At 46.8% G+C, this 11,074-nt stretch overlaps 2 protein-coding genes across 5 annotated transcripts in view; both read left to right on the top strand.

Annotated features, from left to right (window-relative positions):
- Window positions 1-28: 28 nt before the first annotated feature.
- On the top strand, window positions 29-4,261 carry cfap53 (cilia and flagella associated protein 53). Of its 3 annotated transcripts, none has more exons than XM_023808607.2 (8): window positions 29-218; window positions 978-1,207; window positions 2,503-2,676; window positions 2,760-3,063; window positions 3,142-3,360; window positions 3,437-3,653; window positions 3,732-3,834; window positions 3,915-4,261. In XM_023808607.2, exons 1-8 carry the CDS (start codon window positions 147-149, stop codon window positions 4,168-4,170), a joined length of 1,575 nt encoding a protein of 524 aa, XP_023664375.1. In that variant the 5' UTR covers window positions 29-146; the 3' UTR covers window positions 4,171-4,261. The 3 variants fall into 3 exon arrangements, with proteins under 3 accessions (XP_023664375.1, XP_023664374.1, XP_023664376.1); XM_023808606.2 differs by having other exon boundaries at window positions 3,434-3,653; XM_023808608.2 differs by having other exon boundaries at window positions 3,434-3,653; window positions 3,737-3,834; window positions 3,915-4,052.
- A 1,997-nt stretch (window positions 4,262-6,258) lies between these two features.
- myo5b (myosin VB) overlaps window positions 6,259-11,074 on the top strand; it is a 47,760-nt gene continuing 42,944 nt past the window's right edge. Inside the window, exon 1 of one of the 2 annotated variants that reach the window (XM_072714275.1) lies at window positions 6,259-6,488. In XM_072714275.1, coding sequence (XP_072570376.1) covers window positions 6,462-6,488 — 27 coding nt within the window. In that variant the 5' untranslated portion in view covers window positions 6,259-6,461. Of the gene's footprint in view, window positions 6,489-7,611; window positions 8,045-11,074 lie in introns of those variants that run through there. The other variant, XM_072714276.1, reaches the window with a different exon arrangement.

Below are 11,074 nucleotides of genomic sequence, written 5' to 3'. Positions count from 1 at the left end.
TCAGTTGCCACGGCAGCACTTCCGTAAACAAACGCAGGCTGCTTAGTGATCGGCACTCTCCCGCTGCTCGCCCCGTCTTGCGTTTTTTTTTTTCTTTCATGGGAGAAAAGGTAAAATCCGAGTAAAAGTGAAAGCGGTAAGCGAGGATGCCGATCGGACAGAATGGGAGACTGGCCTGCCGGGAGATCACCGGACCGACGCCGCATTCTGTGGCTCTGGTGAGCATTCACGTTAGACACGACTGGCGCCTCCGGTTCACAGTAAGATCTGCAATAACGAAAATATAAGAAAGTAAATACCCGTGATGAAATGAAACTGATGAAATATAAATTCACCGTGTGAGGCCGCGTGTATGGAACCGTCCTCACTATTTTAAGGGGACAGTGGCATTTTACCACAACAATGAATTGTTTTGATATCTTTCTCCCAAGGTTTTTGTTTGCAGGATCGGCAAGGGTGGAAGCAGATGGGCGTGCACATGTGGGACCTATGTAGAGTGCTTATTTATATTTATTGCCTTTTTTTTTCCCTTATGGTAGGGTGGTACCCTTATACCCAGAGGGGAATGGTAGCTCCCAATTAGAGGGGCGGGGACAAGGGTTTATAAGATGGTGGAAGGGTTAGTTCTTTTTTTTTGGGGCCCAGCTACTTGTGTGCTCTCGGAGTGGGAGGTCCTTAGGTGTGTGGGGACTAGAGGCCACGGTACAGTCTGGTGTACTTGTTTTTTTCGTTTGTTTGATAGTTAATTGTATTAGTTTTTCTTTATTGTTTTTTATTTTTTTTCTTGTTTTGGAACCTTTGATGGGAGAGCCAAGACATGAGCTGATGCCTAAATAAATCACCAATCCCAAGTCTTTTTTGGATGTTTCGTTGTCTTTGCCCGACCCTGAGACCTCTCGACACTTTACCCCATGACACACCGTCTAGTGTGTACCCGTGTTTAAACGGATTAAACTAACATCAATTCGACTCCCCAGCGGGCAAGACTCCCGTCCACAATACCGCCCGACTTCCTCATCCTGGACCGGCGGCGGCAAGAGACGGCCCTTGGTGAGGTGTCGGACTTCACCCGTTACCAAAAGGCCTGCGAGGTCCGGAACCAGTGGGAGATCAGCACCGAGCGCCGCATGGTGCACCGAACCACTGAGAGGCGGGTTCAAGATGCAGTGAGGGAGCGCATGGTCTGCCTGGAGGACCGCAGGGACAGGTGTTAATGATAAAAAATGAAATGATCGAGATAACGCTGAAATACAGTAGAATCCAGTAGATTATATTTTACATACACACACACATACAAGTTGGTCTTCCTATTTAAATGGGGACCGTCCATTCATTTCTATGGGAAAAACCATAATTCCAATCACGACACCCTTATAACCTCTATACCCATCCGTAAGCTTAACCATAAGTAACTAACCCAAATACAAGACTTTTGGCATTTTTACTTTTTTGATTGCGTTCACATATTTTTTTTTTATCAAACTGAGGTTATCCAAATGGGGACCTCAAAAGATGGACCCAAAAGTAGGGAAATGTCAGGTTTTACTACACTTTGGGGACAATTTGGTGGCAATTTGAATGGCAGGTTCAGCTTCAAAACTCTGTCAGGTGGGTCCATCGAGAAGACCAAAGGTAGGCTATATATTTGCAGTACCAGGCTGCGGTTCTTCTCAGAACGATAGACGCATTAGCATTTTCATGTCTGAACATATTATGATAATACTTTCGTAAATATAAATAATGTATTTATAGGTTAATATTAACATTCTTCATTTTTGCCCCTCGGGGACAAATAAAGTTTTTAAATTGAATTTAGGTATTTCAATAGCTATATGTGAATGGCGGTCTGTCGCGCGCTTTTGTGATGTCTTAACTGCATAATTTAATCTTCCTTAAAGTCATTCTCTACGGGAGTATGTCTCCGGTCAAATGGTATGCTTTCCGAAGTTTTCTTCAGTGTCCGAGATTGGATGTATAGGCTCATTAAGTTTATTGGGATTCTTAATTCTTTCATATACCTTTCGTAGTAAATCGTCACCACGCCTTCCTAGATCTTCGTAAGATTATTACATTTTCTCCGATTTACATATTATAGCCAGCTGAGTTCGGAGTGGTGAGGACATTTTGCACCACTCGGTCAGCACAGTTACAAGTAGTGAAGTGGAGAGTGAAGGGCAGACAACTGCAGAGCCAAACGAACTTGGGTGAGGGTGAAGACTATCGCTACAGAACTGAACAATATTGTGACATTAGTCATCTTTGCGCTGTTACGCGTCCGAGTGATTTAAAACTGAGATCCCCCCAATTGTTTTTCTTTATTTTTTTGTAAGTACTTGAAGTTTTGTTTTTGTGTTAAATGCATATATACCTATATCGCATTAAAAATATCTCAAAATCTTTTCTCTATCCAATAGAGTAAATCTTTGGTCAGACATTTAGGATAAAATAGCTTTTTGCTTTTAAAAAAGTGGGTTTCGTTACCACTTTCTCCCTGGCACCCAGATTGCGGTCACTGCTGGAGACTGAGGAGAAGGAGCTCCTGTCTGAAATGGAGGTGCAGGAGGAGACGGCGCTGGAGAGGCAGGCTAAAATGCGTGAGAGGGCGAGGCTGCTGAAGGAGAGACGGGAGGGCGAGAGGGAGAAGGAGGTCCTACTCAGATTGGAGCAGCTGTTCAGGTGATGGATCACACAGAACCGTGGGGTGTCCACAGTCAGGAGACAGTGACTGACTGGATACCTCACAACCACCTGCACTGCAGGGAGCAGAGCGAAGAGCTGCGGACTGCACAGGCACGCCAGCTTCAGCACGAGGTATGTGCAGAGCGTGCAGCTCAGCTGCGCAGTCGGGAGGAGGAGCGCCTGCAGCGCCTGGAGGAGGAGCGGTTCTTCGCCCAGCTGTGGGAGGCTGACCGGCAGGCGAAGGAGAACCGGGCAGAGCTAGAAGGTCAGCAGCAACGCAGCAGCGCCCGGCAGCAGCGGGACATCCTGTGCGCCCAAATGGAGGCTGCTGAGCAGCGGAGGGTCCAGTCCCGGCAGCTAAAAGAGGAGCAGGCCCAGCTGCTGGTAAGGGGGGGGGGACGGCGCCGTGGAGGCTGCAGCATCAAGCACTGTGGTGTGATCCCATGTGTCTGTCTCACACAGCGGGAGCAGCAGCAGCTGCAGCTCCTGGAGGAGCAGCGGGAGCGCGGCCGCAGATGGCAGGAGCAACAGCGCGTGCGTGGGGAGCTGGACCGTGCGCTGAGGCTGAAGATGAGGCGACTGGCACGGGAGGAGCAGGAGGAGCTGGCCCTGGACATGCGCATCCTAGAGGAGTTGCTGCAGGAGCGCAATGACGAAGGCCACGAGCAGGAGCGCAGGAAGGTGAGGAGAGAGAAGGGGATGAGTTGGATGGGGAGCGGGAGCCTACCTCACCCTACCCCCCACCCTCCGCAAGCAGCAGGAGCTGCAGCAGGAGCAGCATAGCTACCGTCAGTACCTGGCTGAGCGGGCAGAGGAACAGAGGCACCTGGAGGCAGAGACGGAGCAGCTAATGGAGGAGGAGCTGGAGCGTGCCTGGCAGCGCAGGATGGAGCAATACCGTGCGGGGCAGGAGGCACGGAACCGCCTCATGAAGGAGGTGATGGACACTCGGCACCAGCAGATCCAGGAGAAACGTAAGCTGGGGAGAGGCAGGTTAGCAGATTGGACGGGGCTCTGTCATAGGTTTGTGTGTGACGTGCCGACTCCCTTAGTCCAGGAGAACATGGAGAAACAGGCTCAGCTGGAGCAGGAGAGGGAAGACCTGAACAGAAACATGCAGAAGCATCAGCAGGAGGAAGAGCAGGAGAAGGAGAGGTATCTAAGGTCCATACACTAACATACGCACCAGTCCAGCAGCGGCCATAACAGCAACCCCATGTGATCCTCCTTCACAGCCTTAGACGGACCCGTCAGGAGTATAGAGCCGACCTGCTCTCCCAGATGCAGCACCAGCGGCAGATCCGCCAGTCGCAGCAGGCTGAGCGGGAATGTGAGAGCCAGCAGCGGCTGGCCTTCCAGGAGCAGCGCCAGAGCAGACTGCAGGAGATTCTGACTCGACCCACTTCCCACCCGCGGCCGATCCACCCTTTCAGAAGGATGGCGGGGCCGCTTCCAGCTGCGGGGAACGAGCCAGCCTGCACCGAGCTTTGAGCTGTTTCACGCACGCATGCATCCTTATTATTACTGCAATACTTTGTCATTAAATATAATACACAGGTCATTATAAAGTATGAATAATTAACTGGTTTGATGTGTATTTTATGAAATGCTATTTAAATATTCATATAGAGCCCTTGACTTTCTGGTCACCAGGGGGCAGTAGTCGCTCAACTTTGGCTTATGTCATTGTTGAGAGGCACTCTGGCCTTTCTTTTAAGGCCAAAGTCCTGCAGGTTTTATGGAATGAGATTTACATAGCAGCCACCTAACAGCTGAAAACAGAGATGATACGGCCGTCCAAAAATATCAAACATTAATATGGCGTCTGGTGTTGGCGACTGCCAAGGGTTCCCACCTGCGCCCCTTGTTCCCAGGATAGGCTCCGGTCCCCCCGTGACCTCAGTTGGGATTCAGCGGTTACGGTGATGGATGGAATAAGGCATCTGAGGCTGACTAAAAGCTCGCTAGCAGGCCCTCCATCTTTAGGGGGACGACTGGGGAAGTTGGCCTGGGCAGGAGAGGGCGCAGATGGGAAGGGTTGTGTGTCATGGGGGTCCGGTTGAAGAAATTTTGTCCTGGGCCCAGGACTTATGTGTGGTGGGTCCGCCCACAAGAGTCACTACTGGGGTCCCCCATGTCCCCAGATGTAACCTAAAGGGAGGGTGTTAGGAGGAGAATGGTAGAACCTCTCAGTGAGAGATCTGTGTGCTCAATCAGCTGATCAATAAGTCAGTTACTCAATACAAATTTTATTATCCATCATGGACAATTCACAGTCATTCACAAGATACTGTAATAAACATTAGTGGACAACCAACAACTCTGCTACACAGCACACTGAGGCAGCTGAGTTACAGCACAATTATATGCTTGAATTTTATAAGCAATCTGCTCTTAACTTTGACCAGCAACGTAGGCCTGGTGACCAACTTTGGTGAAGGCATATCACCACAGATGCCTGCATCTGGCGATCTCGGGAAGAAAACCAACCAATAACAACTCTGGTAAGCCACCCACAAGGCAGCTGATTGGCTGCTCAGAAACACCCAAATGCACTAAAAAAAAAACAAGAGCCTAGAGACGGCAGTGACCCATCATAGTATTACGCAACCCAATAAGACAGGTGTGGTGCATCTTGTCAGATCTGAGAACTGGACCGACCTGATCCAGGCAGCGTCTGTCGTATTGTGCCGAGAGGCGTGTCTTTCAGGTACTTCTCCCTCTGACAGCATTGTGGCATGGGCCTGTAAATGCTATGTAGGTGGGACGCCGCAGGCCTGCCTACGGGTGACTCTGCTCAACATTACCCCTTTAATGGATAAATCAGTAGGTCACTTCTGTGAGCTCTCACTATATCCTGGTGTGAACATCACAGGCCATGTTAGGTGATGCCCCCCGGTGGGCATTGTGTTGACACCACAGTAGCTGCCCCTATTACTGGTGTTTTGAAGTATGAAAGCTTAACCACTGGATCTGTTGGGGTGTAACGTCTGCGGTGGTAACCTTGTGTTTATCTCCACACACCCACCCGTGATCATTTCATCATCACACCACACACTCTTGGACCAAGCAAACTTCACCACTCCCTATGGCCTAAGACCCTGGCTTGGGTTTATATTTAAAAAAATATCTAAATCATTGTCTGCCCAAAACAGTGGTTCTGTGTTAGGATTGTCCATCCCTGGGTTTATTTGACAGTCCCCTCTTTACATTAGATTATTTATAACCAAAAGGCATGTTTTTCTGCTATAAGACTATCAGATCCCATTCTATATCTTCCATGTCAGACAAGTCAATATGAATTGATTTCTTCGACATTTCTTGTTGTAAGAATCAGATTTTTCCATAATCTAATTGCCAATAGTAATAATACATACAAATACATAGATGTTACACAGATAATTTGCATTACAAACATGCTGCAGGTTGGGAATTTTCCGTGTAAAAAATGGTGTAGTGTTTTCACAAGTGATAAATGTGTCTGTTTACCTAATTCCATCCAATGTCATCCCCATACCAGCCTGAGGAGTGGCTTGGGAGGAGAGCCATTAGCAGCCGTTCATAGGAAAAACATGCTTTCACCCAGTTAGCACTGCTGAGGCAGGTCTGAGACGTTGCTCAAGCTGCCACAGGTTTGGGCTGAGGGTTAGGCTCGGGCAGACTCAGAGGACAGTGGCACTGAAGATCACGCCAACGCAGAGACACCTGCTCCTCGTTCCTGCTCCTGGATGTGATTCTCCGTGAGACTTTCCAAGCGTCTGCAGCCCAATCGAGGGACAGAGATGGGAGATTATAACGTTTATTGTAAGGTAGGACATGTTCTTTCTCCTTGTTCATTTGAAAAAGCAGAATTTTGGTAATCCCTCACAGGATGAAGCGTCAGTCCGTATAGCACTTTACAAGTGGAGTGGGTGTATTGCTCCGGTATGTTTGAACACAGTGATTTTTTTTTTTTACACACTTTGCTGTATACCAGGGCTGGACTGGGATTAGAAACTGGCCCTGGGCTTCAGGGTCCCCCCACAATAAATTTCGCTGGGAAAGTGACCAGTATGCCAGTTGGTCAGTTCAGTTGAGCTGGATCTATACTCTTCTAATTTAGTCCTTAGTCATCTTCGCCTTTTTAAAATGTCCTCCAGACATTCTGACAAACTCTCATGTAAAATGAGCATATAAATATAAATTTGCACGTCTGAAATGGTCCTAGTCCAAACTTATATGTATTTAGATTTTTAGGAACTTGCAAGAGTGAATCAATTTCCTTATTAATTAATTAATTAATTTCATATTTGCTTAGGACTGATCTATTTATTATAAATTGCAAGATGTGGTGCCTCCTTGCGGTCTACGAGTACCACCGCGGGGTTTAAACCTGGGGGAGGGTTTTAAATTAATACCACGATAATATTTCTCATGACATTTGTCTACATGTGACGCCGTCCTTCGGGGTACGTGTCCTGTGCTTCTTCCACTACAGCACTCCACAGGTCCACCGCGGCACTGCATGTCCGCGTTAGAGATGGTTGAATGCAGGCGCAGACTGGCCATCGGGAATTTCGGTTTTGCGAGGGCCGGTCTTTCTTCCCTAAATCCAACATTATATAGCTGTCATTCTAGGGGTGCCCAACTACGGTTTGCACCCGTCCCTTGCAATACACTTTCGTGTATTCCTCTTCACATTTTCCATAGTATTCTTCAAACGGACTGACTGAAAAAACATGGGGAACTGCCTTTATCCATTCACTATAACCACTTGTGATTTGAGGGGTAGCCCACGGACATAAAGGGTGAGCTTTGTGACGGATCCTACAGGCGCAAATTAAGCATTTCATCCAAACCGCCTGTATTTGGAACAGCAAGCAAAGTCGCGCAACTAGGGAGCGCCTCCAGTAGGAGAAACGGCCCTGCGCGTTAACTGCACTCAACCTGTGCAGCGAGCAGTCAGGCCGGAAGGTGTCTCATACCAGAGAACGGGAGCCGGACTCCGCCAGTGCCAGCCACAGCCATAGTACTCAGCAGGAGCGATTGCATGGACCTGGGGAGGAAGTGAGGGGGAGTCACCGTTTTTATCCGCTGCTCCGTAGAAAGACGCCGCTTCATTACACCTGCAGATCCAGGTGTGCGCTTACCTGCCGGATGGCTGTGCGGGGACATACTGAGCAGAGGTAGCACTGATCGGGGGAGCTTATTAATAAGCGGGCAATCACAAAGAAACTGCGCCAAGTCGGAAACACCTGCAGCTGGAAAATGGCGACCAGACCGACACGGCTTTAAACTGGCAATATTTTAGGAATAAGGCTTTTTAAAGAGTTTCGGTGGGATCGTGGACTGGGCCGACATGTCAGTAAATGAGCTCTTCACGAAGGTGAGTGTGATCTTAAAGTGCGCTTATGTTGGGCAGATGGGAGATTATGCCGGTGTGTTAAATGAAACACCTGTCCTAGGACAGCCTCAGTCGCACCTTCGCAATTTCCATGACGCCTTGTTCTTGGAACTATGAATTTCAGGAAATGTGTATAACCTGCTTCTAAAACTACAGGAAGCTTTTAAATGTGACTGGATATGCGTTTGAACCCTGGACTTGAACAATTCCCGTGTCCACCTAGAACTTTTATATGGGAATGTTCTCAGATATAGCACGTTTTAAAGTGTATACGTTTCAAAACTATAGCTGGAGGTGTAAAGAACAATCCGCGTAACCGGGCTGCGTTTTCCTCCTTGTTTCACGGGTACAGCAGGTCTGTTTCGGTCCGCATTAGATACAGTTTCGATCCAGTTTCGGTGTTTATTGGGATCTTCCTCAAATTCCCCCACGTTACTCGATACGTCATATCGTTTCTATTTGTACTGTTACTTCTGAACCGGAGACTTAATTTAAACAGCTTTAACCTTCAACATGACTGCAGTGGAGACTTTTTAACACAGTGAAACATTAAACAAAGAATTAGTGACAATACGTGAATTTTCAGTCTTCTACTCCAATAAGAACAAATAAAGATCACAAGTACGAAACTGTTCATTAAAAATATTCAGTTCCTAGGTGTAAAACATTTTACTGTGCTGTTGTGTAAATCTTTCAAACGGAGAAAAACGCCGACTTTCATTAATCTGACAGGTCATAGTTTGATCCAGGCACAGGCTACGTAATGTGTGACCGTGCGCCTGTTTCAATGTCACGTTTATCAGCTGCACATTGCGCTGGACTTCATCTCTGCTCTCAGTATCGCACTGAAATGTGCGGGACGGACCTGATCCTTATCACCGATTCACCCTTCCTGTTAACTTTTCACGGGAGTCGCTGATGAGTGTTTCTGGGCAATTCACGGTGATAAAATGATGTTGTGAAGCAGTCTGGGAGCAGGTGTGGTGACCTTGGATGGTGTCTCTGTGGAAAAACTGGAAATCCCACATTTAGGCGATGCCTCGGGCAGTCTGTTCACAGTCCCCGGCTGGATCCACGTGTTTTGGGGGGGTCAGATAGTGTTTCGCCGAAGACTTTTTCCTTAGCAGAAAGTAGCCTGTTATGCCTGTTCTCCTGCTGTTTACTACACCTCTACGTGGGCTGGCTTGCACCATGCGTTCACATCAAGCTGGACCCTTGCTGGTGTGAGTGGTGTGTATTGTGGCGGTGTGTATCCACTACACTCACACTGTGTGAGCATGACAAGCAGACCAGCAAATGATATACATTGAGAAATAAAAATAGTTTATTATTAGGGTTGCAAAAGGGCAGAAAATTTCTGGTGAATTTCCAGAAACTTTTCCCATGGGAAGTTAAGCTGGGAAATTTTGGAAATATTGAACTCATTGGAACTCTGTATGATACAGCAAAGAAAGCATACTGTATGAATAATACAACATACAAAATTATACTTAAGCCATATGTTTTTGCATTCACACGTGATTAGTCACAAGCAATTGGTTACACAACGATATCACTATTAGTGGAGTCAAGATGTTTTTTTTTCAACTTCAATTAAGTTCCCTTTTATAGGCTAACCTGCAATTTTGCAAATTATGCAGTTTACTCCCATAAATTTTTGGGAATAAACTGCATAATTTGCAAAATTTAATTGAAGTTGGAAAAAAAAAAACATCTTGACTCCACTAATAGTCATCATTGATCAATAAAAAAAACATTCAACCCTAATTATTATTATTATTACTGTTATTATTGTTAGACAGTTGTGTAAATCTTTGTTTGGCTTTTATGTAGTGTACAGGGGTGCCTTTTGTGTTCATAACCAGCATTACGTAACTTGGTGCTGATTCACGGCCGGCTGATTTGCCATGTGATTGGAGACTTTCCCCGCACTTTTTCACGCACTCCCTTCTTCCCTTGTTCGGCTTAGTAATTCTGATAGTTATGCTGGCCATAGAGCACTGTGGGGGCCTGGCTCACTATCGCCCCCTTCTAGCTGGGCTGTAGTAACCGGTTCGGTTCTGGGGGACACGGTAAACTGCCAGCCTCTGTGTCATTTATGTAATGCCCTCCAGCTTGGCAGGTTATGATTCCGACTGTTTCCTGAGTCTCATCATGAATACTTTCCCTCTGTGACTCACTCTGCTACTCTGACTTTTTCCTGGATGTCTATCTAAATTTTAAAGATCAGTTTAGGGAAACCTATCTCCCCAGTAGAACTCCATTTCCCATGAATAAGACCACCAAAGCCAGGTATGACTTTATATTTGTTGCAGAGGCAACAATGTCCTGTTTTTTGTCCCATATTAATCTATTTTCTACACCTGCTTGTCCTCTATCCCAGATGCTATGGGCACTAGGCAGGATGGGCACACACACATACTATTCACATCTGTGTATGATTTGTTCATTCCAATTCACTTTAGCATGTTTTTGGATTGTGGGGGGAGACCAGAGAATCTGGGGGAAACGCAGGGAGACATGCAAACTCCGCACACATAGAGCTGGGGCAGAGACTCGAACCCAGAAGTGTGAAGCAGCTGCACTAACCAATGTCCGATATGAAGTGGCCATATTGTAAGGTTCTGAGAAACTGCTTTAACTTTTTAATTAATTTTGTGGTTGAGATGGATTTTGCTGACCATTAATACTGCTGCTAATCCTTCTCATGACCAAATCCACCCCCCACAATCCACAGTAATTAATGTCTGACAAATGGTCTGCATGCAGTCAGTTGCTTGGGCAGCCAGACTTGTTACCTTCTGTAATACTTCATTTTCAATGTTTTTCAACACGACTTATTCCCAATTTAATAGTGCAAAGGGGTTGTGTGGCACAGGTTATTCCTGTACAGTCCCTGGCCATCCATCTGTGTCCTGTGCTCCTGCACAGTCATGCTGACAGACCTTAAGCTAAGCGTTGCATGTGGTCGCCATACTTGTAGAACTTGATCTATGGCCTAGAGGTGACCAG

This window comes from Paramormyrops kingsleyae, chromosome 7, assembly GCF_048594095.1.
Source record: "Paramormyrops kingsleyae isolate MSU_618 chromosome 7, PKINGS_0.4, whole genome shotgun sequence".
In the NCBI taxonomy this organism is placed as follows: domain Eukaryota; kingdom Metazoa; phylum Chordata; class Actinopteri; order Osteoglossiformes; family Mormyridae; genus Paramormyrops; species Paramormyrops kingsleyae.
The sequence above is the reverse complement of the archived record's forward strand: the minus strand, read 5'-3'. Positions and strand labels throughout refer to the sequence as shown.